Raw genomic sequence first — 12814 nt, forward strand, 5'->3', positions numbered from 1 at the left:
CAATCCACTTGATACAATCATCACAATAACCTGAACAAAAACTTTATCGACGAAAAAAAATTTAATGAATAAAAGAAAATAAAGAGCACATGAGAGAGAGAAAAAGGGATTGAGAGAGAGAGAGAGAGAGAGAGAGAGGAAATGAAAATAGCAAACTATATAATACGGTACACAGATACGAATGATTGACATTCAACAATTATTTTTCAATGTTATGTATGGTTTTTTTTTATTTAATTTATCTCAATGAATTTTACATCGACGACGAGATATGTAATCACAGAGAATGGCGGTGATCGAAAATCAATAGAATACAACACGTATTGTAGAATGTTAATTTCTGAAATAACGCATTAAATAAGAACTGCTTGGGGATCGGAATACAAAAAGGCAACGATCTTTCACCAGACACACCGATGACCATCCGAATCAAAGACCAGAATTAGAAATGTATTCAAAGTTCCAAGCATTTTTTAAACATAGTTTCCGCGATATTCTCGCATATCGACACCACATCTGTATTGTGTGAATCAGCGATTGGTTGTCTCGATTGTTTTCTCGAATTTTGATCAGTTTCTTTTGGTAGCAACTTCTTTACTGGAACCCGGTGTTCATAGTATAGATCGCAGGTTGTAGTATACAGTGTGTATCCTGAGGCGAGGCATTTATTTTAACAGCACATAAATCGCACCAAAGTATATAAGTCTTTTGGCCAAACATTGTTCATATTGAATATGTATAAGTGCAGGGGTGCGAAGTTTTCAAACTAAAATGCCTCCATGTTGAATAAGTGGAACGAGAATCGTTCCGAGTGGAAAAAAAAAAATAAATAAAACGTACAAAAAACTTGAAAAGTAGAATTGATTTGAAAAAATTTTCATCCCCCTACATCTCCGTTAAATCAAACAACTTTTGTACGACCAATATTCGGCCGAATGACTCAGCTCGTTGGCGCGATTTATTTATACTTATGTGCCGTTCAAATAAATGACCAACCTTCGGATACACCCTGTATGTATATTCATGGCGAGTGGATGTATAAAAATAGTGGAAAAAACTGAAAAAAGATGCGCGATTTGATGCCTACTAGCTCTTTAATCAAAAAAGATACTTCGAGTACCTCCAACAATAAAGTAGGGTGTTATTCAATGTAGATTTTCCGAATGATGGATATATAGTATACATTGCACAAGTGTGTAGGGGAAGGCGGGGCAAGATGGGGTACCCTGAAAATTTTGTTCAAATTTTATTCAGAAATCGTTGAAAAAGACTTCGAACGTTATTCCGGATTTTAGAAATATGTTTCTTTTTTTTTCTGACAACTAATTTCAAAGAAATATTGAAATATGGTAATAACTTGAAAAGTTATCACAATTCTTGTTATTCATATCCGACGAAGAGAATATTAATCTATTTTTTTATCATGTTAACTGAAAATCTTTCTCATTTACTTCGAATACAAATGAGACTCAAGTACCCTGTTCTGCCCCGCCTTCCCCTGTATTCATTCTGTGATCCAACAATTGTTATTATTATTACATGCAAACGCGAAAGATCCAACCATTAATTTGTTGGTTCATCGATTCATTTTCCATGAAATGTAGTCTTAGAGAAATAAATTTGTTTCTTTTATTTTCATCATGTGTAATTTAATTACTTTTCGCTTGGTTCGAATATAATATGAAGCGCGTAATGCTTGCATATGATCTGCTACGATGATGATGATGTGAAGATTTTGTTCTGTTCGTTTTTTTTTTTTTTTAACATATTTATTTTATTCTTTGTACGCACATAAATTATATCGTCAAATTATTCTGAAATCAATGAAAATTTATGCGTGCTATAATCTACACCTGTATACTACATACTAAATATGTTATATATATTTTCGATGAACTTATGGATAATTGACTTTATAACAAAACCCTGCTATTATTGATTAGCTTTTGAAAAAAAAAAAATTATAAAACACAGTAATGATGAATTTGAAAGAGAAAAGATTTTTGAAAAAAAAAAAACAAATAAATAAATAAAACGAATAAATAGAAACACAAGAAAGAAGAAAATAAATAAATAGAATTATTATTGAGAGAAAATGTTATTTAGTATTATGATTATACAATAATTGAATATTTTCTGCTGTTATATACCAAATAATTGAAAATTATCATGATAAATCTATTATGATATAGAATTATATTCATACCGTTATACTCATATACACTATAATCGTTAATTATTATAGCATATAGTTATATAAATTATCATCTGTGGATTATTTGCACCGCTTATATATTATATGAAAAATTATAATTATATTCCTATCCTGTGTTTTGTGTTTTGATTGATAAATAAATTATTATTATTATAAAAAAAAAAAAAAATCACAAATTATTCCATACAACGTTATCGATGTTATTTGATCTCATTCGGTCTGTGTCGTTCCCCTTCAATTCGGTAGTCTTTTTACATCGAAAATTGAGTAAAAGAAAAAAGATTATGCACCACCTGATGATAAGAATGCGCACGACGTAGCGAGAGAGTGAAATTCGAAACTTAAAAATATACAGAGTGAAGAACCGAACAGAAATGAAGACATGGAATGTGTAATTTCTGGAGAGACCGTGAATTTTTTTTTGAAAACAAACTCAAACTATTTATTAACGCGTCACGATCCATTGTTTTAATAGTTTTCGAAGAATTATATTGGAAAAACCTTGAGCTTCCGATACTACCCGACTTTCCCCTACATACTATACAATTATGAGGCGCTGATATACGACTTACAAATATAACCGTTAGACACCGGATATTGTGAGATCGCGTGAAGGAAAGTTATATCTTCTCTTGACGTTATGGAAAACCCGTGCGATAACTCCTGTATTCTCATCATATGTTCGATTCATATATTCTTAGATTATTACAGGAGACGCGTCGATTGACAATCATACCAAGTTCATCATAATCCAACGTTTCGTTCTCAAGATGGCGTCGAACAACATATGGACCACTTTTCGGGGTGATTACAGTAACTTCCTTTTTTTCTCTGAAATCAGAGAAACGGAAAGTTGAAAAAAATTTCAGCGGTTCCCCAGCACTGTTATAGCATTACAGTTAAACATATGTTAATTTATTTATCCCATTATTGTGTTTTAATTTGATGGTATACGGATTTTCGAATGTCCAAAATCCGATAGCCTGCAGTTCAGCGTTCTTTTCTCCTTATTTCAATGTTAGAATAAAAAATTCAAATAAAAAAAAAAACAATGGCGACAAACTAATCGATGATGCAGTATTGTCATTTTAATGCATGTCCATTGCACGTTAATGACATTGAAAACTCGTAAAAGTTATGTGCTAAATTTTTCATTCCTCGAGGCATTATTGAAGACAGAAATCAATTACGTTTATACTGCGGGATTATAATAATGATAATAATAATATAATAAATATAATCATAACGCAATAACCGCAATGGACGCATGGTGAGCCAATTGTTGATGCAAAATTGCGCAGTACTGCGAAGTGAAGCGGTCATCTTGAGCATGTAATCTGTGAGAAAAGGTATTTATAATAAGTCTCACGTGAGGCCGATAAAAAAAAAATCTCCAAAGATCTCTGGATTTGATACAGTTCAATATCATCGGTCGACCGCATCGAATTTCGAATGTTTTAAAAAAAAGTCAAATATTTTATGGAAGTGCCATGCAACGAGTCGAACAAATTTAGCTAGGTTTTAGAAAACTAATTTTGCATCGGTCATTTTTGGAGGTGGCAAATCTGACCTCGAATCAAGTAACCTCAGGACTCAAAGCTATACTCGGATCACAAGCGTTGTGTACTTTTCATTCAACTTTGTTAAATTTCATCGAGACAGATTCAATTCGTATCGTTAAAGGCTCGAATCATTTGGTAAAACATTTTCCCTCTTGTAACGAGGATACGTATTTTCATTGTTCTTTTTCTCATTTTTGCGTCAATAACTCCGTACGATAAGAACAGTGATTTCTACATTGAGAAATCGGTAGATAAGCGTGGTACAGCGTATTCTCAACATTTTTCCTCCTAACAAACGTTCGAGTGGGGAGAGGATCGCTGCATATAAACTACTTCCGGAATAATTCATGATCACTGTATTCTTCAGCCATGCGGCATCAAGTAGCAACAATCCTGGTGGCGTTCCTGGCATTCAGCGTCATATTTGACGGTAAGTTTATTTAATCTTTGCTAACCCTAGAGTTGAGATTTATTGATCCGTAAAGCGTAAAGAAGCAAAATCAAAATGAACGAAAAGTGCGAGGTAACTCAACGTTCCACCATCTCGATATAGTGGGTAGAAATCAATGAATAAAGTCCTCGACGTTTGCAAATTTTTTTGCCTCTTGTTTACAGTCTCAGAGTCATCTGTTTTGCAACGTACCATTCGAAGTAATTTTAATACCTCCTCTAATATTATTGTCGAGTCTGACCCCTCGTGTATTCGACCCTGCGATTGATCTCCTTTATTTTCAGTGGTGGTGTCATGTAGTTCCGCCGGAGGTGGAGGCGGTGGAGGTGCCGGTGGATCCTGCAAATGCGCTGACGGCTCCACGTGCACCGTACGAGGTAACGGTTCAACCCTCTCTAATTTGGCCACTACAAATTACTCTGAAACTTCCGAGGAGTCGGTCGCTTCGCGGAGAAATATCCTTCATTCCCATTACCCGATCAATAGTTACTTACTTTACGAAGACCCGAAAAATCTAACCAAGTCCCCGTCACGCAGGATTCTACGAAGTTCTGCAAAGTGTCCTTAATCAGCTCTTACGTGACCTTCGGATAAATCTATCGATTTCATTTGACATTTCAGCCATTATGGCTCGCCATATCCTGTACAACCACTTGACTTTGGAATTCGGTCCTGTATTTCCATTTTTGGAAACTCAATTATAAAACATGAACGCATACTTTGCTCTGTAGGAGGGGGTGGCGGTGGCGGAGGCAGTGCGAGTTGGTGGGGTGGATCATCCCACGGTCAGGACGGAGAAGACGGTCGCCCAGATGGTTCAGGTGGTGCCGGAGGTGCAGGAGGTGGTTCGGGTGGCGGTCGAGGTGGTTCAGGAGGAGGTAGCCGTAGTAGGCTTTAATCAAGTACAAATGCAGACGTGGAGGTAATTATCCAGATTTTATGAAAGGACTTTAGTCGTTGTTGACCAACAGTCAGAGAGCCGGTCAAATCGATTCGAGATTTTGAGTAATGACGAGTTACATATGACGAAGATTTGCATACGTATTACATAGTTATGACCACGGATCTTTACGTACCATTTTTTTTTCTTCAATGTTGCAGGTTCGGCGGAACTAGAAAGAGAAAAATCAGTGAGGATTATTTCGAAACGGCCCGAAGCAGTCGATTGCATTCATCTTGACGGATCCGATATACGACTTATGATAATAAAAAAAAAACAACGAACAAACAAGATCACGTGTACTACATTTCTGATGAGAAAAAGTATTGCAAACTTTATTTTTTCATAACAAATATTCGAGTAATGTGTCAATAAAATATCTGCTAATATTAAACGAGTTGGTAATTTTCATATGTTGAAATCGTCGTTGTATATCAGTCAACCAATCGTTGGCCAACAATTTGGATCACTCTCTAGGATTAACTGGCATTTTTTCGCCACGTGTTTCAGATGAGAAGAAATTGTTTTTCTCTCACATCGTAATCGCGTTGACAAAAATGTTGAGTCAACGGTAAAGGGTAAGTCGGAGCTTTCATTGAAGCTTTTATTCGGTTGCCTGCCATCAGGCGAATATCGCAGGCTACCGAATCACGTCAAGTGATTGTCAGATTGAAAAAAATAAGCGAAACTCACGTATTTCTGACTGGCAAACATTTGAGTTCCACCGGTTCGTTGTTCATCATGTCTCATGTTCTTCACGATCGGAGAACAGTGATAACTTTCATCTTATAGCTGACAAAGGAACCTCGGCCGAAGTAGTTTTGAGTTACCAAAAATGAATTCTCTTTCTCTCTGTCACCTATCGGTGTCCAATGTTTTTTGCAATTCTTGGGTAAAGTAAGTAGATATTTGAGCTCTGTAGTGAATGAGAAACGAGAACTTAGATCACTTGAACGTCGAACCAGCAAATATACCCAACCGCGTGATCTACCGACATTTTGAGTAGCCTAGCGTCCGGCAACCAGACACACCGTGATCCGAACCACGGGAGACACCCCGTATAAGCGGAACACCGAACGGTGTCTGTCGTCTGGCGAATCATGATTTTGGAATATGTAACGTGGGTTGTTCTGGAACAGGCGGTGAGATGTTTCCTTGAAATCTCACGCTATAGACTGACAAGCAATGGTTCCGGAAGTTGGAAAACCCGCGTGATTATCTCGACGAAAGATCGAAGTAATACGGAAAGGGAAAGGCAAAATAGAATAAAACACACACACGACTGAGGTTACCCAGAATATCCGCTGTTAGAAAATACACGTTATTGTTGGATAATTAATTCATCGTACGACTGCGTTTTACTATGATAGAGCTTCTCGGTATGTTTCCGACACTATCTCTGTTTACGATTTTCAACGATGTTGAGAATACTTGAACTATAACACTTCGTGTGCTCAAAAATTCATAGATTCCGATCGTAAAATGGTAATAAAAAAAATGTACGGCGACGTTTATTGGATCTGCCGTAACCAGAATCCTACCACTTCGCCAATGAAAATGCATCGCGCCTGCGAGCCCTATTAATCCTATCATAGATATAATCCTATGCTAGTCATAGTAACATTCTGATAAATGTTAAAGGTCACGGATGTCTTACCACTTCCTCGTGCAGTGGCTTTTACACAGCAAAATTATGTCGGCATCTTGTCCGTGTCCTTGAAACGACCATTACTGTACCTCTTGATCGCGCCAATATATTACATAATGCATTTTTTCTCAATCGGATTCCACGTTTACTTCCCCACTGGCGCGACATCGTCATCGAATCGTCCCTGATGTGGAAAGTATCCTCTCCCAATTTCATGATTCCAAAATTCGTTCGGCAGTGGGGCCGGAATCCTCCTTGTAAGAAATTCAGGGTCCAAAAAACACTCGCGAACCTCTTTCTTCGTATCGAAACTTGTTTTCCAGGTAGTTTTATTTTCACGCAACCAATGGTATTCTCACTCGCGCTCACGTCTTCGCATCAGACTGTTTCTGGGTAGGAAACTTCAACCCCCTCTGCCACCCACTTTCTACCCTGCACCCACTGGGCTGGTGATCGTCAACTTTGATATTTCAAAACGCTGCGCTTATTTCTTCTTCTGCCCTCAAAAAATTCTAGAGACGCTTAAAGCCACCCCCGCAGGGTTGCCGGTCCGGCCATTCTCTCGTTCCTACGTTGCAGGCGACCCGGTGTAGGAGTTGCAACCTGATGATAAATTCTGTGACCAAACCCATCGGCATTTTTTCATCATTTTTTCACGCCCCTTCTGGCGAAGAATATGGTTTTGCGGCGTGCCCAGAAAATAAAATAGTTTAATTAAAATTAAGTTTGAAATGTTTTATTTAAGACTTCGATATTCCGATTGAATTTAGACCACGAATTTGATGTATTTTTATTCCGATCACTCTTTTACGATACGTTTTTATGGCGGTAAACTGCAGATTAGGATGGTCCAAAAATTGACCGATTTTTAGTAAAACTAGTGAGGAGTGTCTCGGTCCTCGTATCCCCGGACGTATCAATTATTGTAGAATTCAAATTGTAGGTAGGATCGGTCGAGTGTCTGGTCGGGAATTTTTGTAACCCGAAGTGGGGAGGTGATCGCTATATAACGTACCCTCACAGGGATTATGGTCACAGTCTTCGACCATGCGGCATCGAGTGGGAACAATTCTGGTGGCATTCGTTGTACTCAACGTCCTGTACGACGGTACGTTGTCCACATACTTGTATTCTTCTTTTTTTTTTATGAGATTTCCATCGAGTTTTTGAAGTTTATTACAACGGAAGTGGTGCCCAGGTACTCGGGTACCCAAACCCAGGTAGATACACGCTGTGCTCCACTTTCGAATCACCTGTCGTCTTTGTCCAAAACCCTCTTGTTCGCACGACGGTCAGTCAAGGGGCTAATTTCTTCTCAATAGCCCTCTGTGACCCGAACCTGTTTTGTCGCCGCTAACCAGTATTAATCTATTTTATTTACAGTGGTGGTAGCATGTAGCGCGGGTGGCGGCGGGGGTGCAGGCGGTAGGGGTGAGTATGTCATAACTTGACAAATTACCCAGTTTTCCAAGAATCGATTACTTCGGCTGCACGCTGTTCATTTTTCTTAACACGAAATCTTCGATTCTCAGTATACTCGTGCAAATTTCTATAAAAGCCCCGCCGATTGTGTGAAATTGGATGTAAATTCCATGAAACCTGAGCTCATCGATTCAATTCAATTTTTCTAGTCCCGAATTTCGGCAACTGTTTGCATAATGCACTTGCACTTTTCCTCGCAGCTTATCTGAAAAATCGAGAATCGTTGAAACTATTTGTTCTTCTCAGGAGGTGGCGGCGGAGGAGGTGGAGGAGCGGCGAGTTGGTGGGGTGGAGGGAGTCGGGGTCAAGATGGACAAAATGGCTTCCCATGGGGTTCAGCTGGTGCGGGAGGTGCAGGAGGTTCCGTAGATCGCGTTAGAGGTGGTCGCGGAGGTTCTGGAGGACGAGGTACGGACTCTAGATCAAAGGAAGAATTACATCTCTGAGATCGCTTTTTTTAACTCGAACGGAAGAGTTTTTATTGAGGAATAACGATAACAACTCGCGCCAGAAAATTTAACACGTTTCACATAAGTTTGAAACGAAAATTTTCAATCAAAATTGCTCATAATCGGTCCAAAGGGTGTTGTGCACACTCATTGTTGTGGGAATATTTTTCTGATCGAGAAAAAAAAACAACTTGTAGTTACTATTGAGACCAATTAAGGCGTTTCCGAAATTTTCAAATACATACGATGATTCTCAACTGCTATCGAGACTCTCACTGCGAAAACTTTTCACTTTAGCGTACTAGAATTCAGGCGAAAATCGTACGAATATAACGATGAGAAATTCTAAATTGCCTGCATTTGTTCCAATAATAATTGCGAGCTTGGTTTGAAAAAAAAAAAAGATCGCTTTTCAATTCAGAAAATAGTCCTCTTTGAAATATTACGCCTAAACTCATCCGACGAATTAAAAATCGTTCCCTTCTCGTTCCCCAGGAGGTGGTGGCGGTGGGGGTGGGGGAGCGTCTGGTTGGTTTCCCGGACTAGCTATTCCCGGTCGAAGCGGTCAAATAAACCACCCCTGGGGAATCGCGATTGGGGGTAACGGTGGTAACTCCGGTGGACGAGGTAAGAACTCGACGAGGAGAGTGTTCGCCGAGAAAAATGAATAAATTTCAAAATACAAATGGAGGAATAACGAAAATTTTTTTTGTCGAGGAGGCGGCGGAGGCGGTGGCGGAGGAGCTTCGAGTTGGTGGGGCGGAACTGTCCGCGGTCAAGACGGAGAAGACGCTCGTCCCGACGGTTCAGGGGGACGTGGAGGTGCGGGTGCCGGTGGGGGTGGCAATGGGGGTGACGGAGGTTCCGCGTACGGCGGTAGAGGTGGTCGCGGTGGTTACGCCGGACGAGGTATAGACGTTAGAACAGGAGAAAACGTAATATCTCCGCGCTAATTTCCACAGGCTTGATATTAAAAAAAAAAAAAGAAAAAAAAAAAACTTCAATGTAATCACCGTTGCCTGAAGAATACCAAAGCGGAGCTGAGGTGGTCATGTGCGTGGCAAATTTTTACGCAGGCTTATGGGGATGACTGTACCCTCCTTAAATTATTGACCCTCTTGTAGGATGCCGTTGTAAATTTAGTTACGATAATCGCACGATAATTAGTTATGATAATTGGCCAAGTTCCGTCGACGCATTTTTGGTATTTTTCGGGCGATATGAGATACGTTCAAAATCGTCATTTAATGGGGATGCATGAAAACTTGCTTGCGCTACTACACACACGCCTATTATTTTTGAGTTATACAAACCAACGATTGCTGATCTCGATCGAAACCTACCAAGGATAAGATATAATGCAATACATGTGTGCGTAATGACATCACATAAAACGCACTAATTTGGTGGATTATGGTTGTAATGCAACGTTATGAACATGTAGATCGATACGAAGCCTGAACTTTTTTACCATCAATAATCATTGCAATGAATCAAGTACCATTATCGTTGAATGTTGCAGGCTAAACACAAAATAAATGCAAATGATCCGGTGCAAGACTCGCACGCTCAGGGTTCCTTACCATCAACCATATTATTAGCCATTGCGTAGCCGTTGGAAACGTCATAACAGTTTTTTCTCTGTAAAATACATGTAGTATTCTCGAAAATATTAACTGGAAGAAAAAACTAGTCTTGAGATCCACGAGGAAAACGGTTAATATCACCAAATGGCGCGAACGATGTCAATTGCATTAATCTCGAGTATTTCGAGTGTGAGTTACTGTACTGAATAAAAACGAAATAATTGCATGTCATAAATATTATACGAATAAGCAGTCCTGTCAATTGTACTAGTTTTCAGAAACGTTCCATTGATATTGTCAATAAATTATCGGCCGTTACGAAGCAAGTCTTTAAATTTATTCCAAAATCATCCATGAAATGGGGTTTTCAATTGAAATTTTCAATTACGTTCCTCGCTAGCACCCCCGATTGTCCCCACAGCATTAAAGATGGCTAAAAAAATTTGTAAACCGATCAGAAAAATTTCACGACGAAGTAAGGCGTATACATATGGTGGTAGATTGTACGACGGCCACATTGCGGTGTTCCGTTGATATCCTCTGATATCCTGGACCCGAGGAGGTATCATCTATAATGAAAGCGACAAAAAAATGGCGTCTTACGTTGGAATAAACAGAAAAACCGCACGGGTTTTCCACGACTCCGTTAGAAGCTTGTGTATGCGCTATACGTCGTGGTATAGGTGTCCATTATCTTACAAGTTGATTAAGACGTTTTTTTTTTAGCACATCCGCCGGTTAACGTGGTCATGATGATTCCATATTTCTATTTTTGGCATGGCAAATGATTAGAAAAAAAATTGACCCAATAATAATGACATCGGGTCAGCACTAAACCCCATCGTGCCTCGTTGTATTTTCGGGGTGGAAAATATTTAAGTTTTCACAAGTTAAAACGTCGGAGAAATATTTCATCCCCATGAGTACGCAGAGTCAGAATATTTGAAGACTGCCATTCAAGGATTCGGAAAATCTTTATATTCCAGCACCGAGTAAAGGCTGAAAGTAAGAAGAGACATATATTTTTTTTTTTTTCTTGATCGCGGTGAGGAACAGAGAGATCCGCCGTTGACAGAAGTTGCTTCACTTACATGCAACAATTTTGTAACATCGTACAACGTGAATATGTTCTATTTTCGTATAATTATTTCATCAACAATATAAGACTTTGAGTGGGGGAAGTATAATATCTTCGTCTACGATGCGGGTTGAGCTTACAATTAGTGCATTCGGAAGTCAACATGCGGCAGCGAGAAACGGCAATCCTGATGGTGATCCTGATGCTCAGCCCCATGTTCGAAGGTGCGTTGATATTCCAATAGGATCGAATTACTCCTGAAATCTTGTTTACGTTTTTACACTGTTTACAACACATCGGAAATCGCACCTCAGCGACACTTGTCACGAGGACTATCTACATTTCGTCAATACTCTCTACACTAGTTCGCTAAACGAGGAGCTTTTTTTCTATTCTCAGACGTAGAGTCGTTTAACGTGGCCGGTGGCGGAGGGGCCGGAGGAATCGGAGGTATTCCGTGCAGATGCCCTGACGGTAACACCTGCATGTTGTCCGGTAAAATTTAATCAAGTATTGGAATTATAGTCGACGAAAAAATGTTCTTCCCTGAAAGAGAACGAGTTTATTTCTAACAGGCGGTGGCGGGGGCGGCGGAGGAGGCGTTATAACTTGGTGGGGTGGATATGCCCCAGGTCAAGATGGCAGAGACGGAACTCCGGACGGAGTTGGGGGTGAAGGAGGTGAAGGCGGCAGAATAGGAAATGTTATCGGCGGTAGAGGAGGTAGAGGAGGTGGACGAGGTATGTGAATTTTCGGGAGCAGAATGTCACAACAAAACGAGGATTACTTGCACAAAGTTTCGCGAAAATCAGACTGCGTGGGGGTTTGTTGCAACGCGTCGTGTTAAAATAAAAAAAAATCATCATAACAAAAAATGTTGCAGGTTGAACAGGAAAAAACCAAGGGATCACGGAAATATTCTGGGAATAGCACGATTATAAATTACATCTTTCTTGATTAAGGATGATAGAAAACTCATTCTTACCTGCGCTACTAAGGAATCGTACTGAATTGTAATTTTGCAAAACATAGTGTGGTAATAAAATACTTTCTGACATCAAATGATCGTTTCCTTTGGTGACGCGCGCTAGTATCCGTCGACAACAATTTTCGCGAAAACATTTCCGCCGATAAAATGTCCCCACGATAAAATATCTATTTATCTATTTTGATATATGTATTGTAACGTGGCGTTCTCAGCCCCGTTACTACGGCACCCAAATCTCCCAGAATTTCCTCCCGTTTTTCGTTAATAATATAGAAAACTGCAGGAAAGGATCCTCTCTTGAAGATGAGGACTCCAAGTGCCCGAGTCGACGCAGCCTTGGATGGCCTTCCGAACGCAGACAGCCAGCCGGTCAGTATTCAAAAGCGAGCGCGGCCGATGAGGAAGCATGGATGAT

The 12814-nt window shown here is 39.6% G+C and overlaps 3 protein-coding genes and 1 long non-coding RNA gene across 5 annotated transcripts; 3 read left to right on the plus strand and 1 right to left on the minus strand.

Moving 5' to 3' along the window:
* Positions 1-4055: 4055 nt before the first annotated feature.
* On the plus strand, positions 4056-5562 carry LOC105689332 (rRNA 2'-O-methyltransferase fibrillarin-like). The gene is made up of 4 exons (XM_012406249.2): positions 4056-4207; positions 4513-4605; positions 4960-5150; positions 5330-5562. The coding sequence occupies exons 1-3, from the start codon at positions 4147-4149 to the stop codon at positions 5124-5126; spliced, it is 321 nt and encodes a 106-aa protein (XP_012261672.1). The 5' UTR covers positions 4056-4146; the 3' UTR covers positions 5127-5150; positions 5330-5562.
* A 2286-nt stretch (positions 5563-7848) lies between these two features.
* LOC105689298 (putative glycine-rich cell wall structural protein 1) lies at positions 7849-10655 on the plus strand. 2 transcript variants are annotated; one of them, XM_020854292.2, is made up of 6 exons: positions 7849-7924; positions 8200-8247; positions 8545-8706; positions 9243-9374; positions 9468-9656; positions 10270-10655. In XM_020854292.2, exons 1-6 carry the CDS (start codon positions 7864-7866, stop codon positions 10272-10274), a joined length of 597 nt encoding a protein of 198 aa, XP_020709951.2. In that variant the 5' UTR covers positions 7849-7863; the 3' UTR covers positions 10275-10655. The 2 variants fall into 2 exon arrangements, with proteins under 2 accessions (XP_020709951.2, XP_012261635.3); XM_012406212.3 differs by lacking the exon at positions 9243-9374.
* Positions 9718-11546, minus strand: LOC125500095. The gene is made up of 2 exons (XR_007277284.1): positions 11425-11546; positions 9718-11332 (listed from the first exon to the last, which is right to left on the minus strand). It is a non-coding gene; the product is annotated as an uncharacterized LOC125500095 (long non-coding RNA).
* Positions 11282-12473, plus strand: LOC105689352 (RNA-binding protein cabeza-like). Its single transcript, XM_020854280.2, has 4 exons — positions 11282-11635; positions 11811-11906; positions 11987-12151; positions 12295-12473. The coding sequence occupies exons 1-4, from the start codon at positions 11575-11577 to the stop codon at positions 12297-12299; spliced, it is 327 nt and encodes a 108-aa protein (XP_020709939.2). The 5' UTR covers positions 11282-11574; the 3' UTR covers positions 12300-12473.
* The last annotated feature ends 341 nt before the right edge of the window (positions 12474-12814 follow it).

This window comes from Athalia rosae, chromosome 2 (genome assembly GCF_917208135.1).
Source record: "Athalia rosae chromosome 2, iyAthRosa1.1, whole genome shotgun sequence".
NCBI classification, from domain to species: Eukaryota; Metazoa; Arthropoda; class Insecta; order Hymenoptera; family Athaliidae; genus Athalia; species Athalia rosae.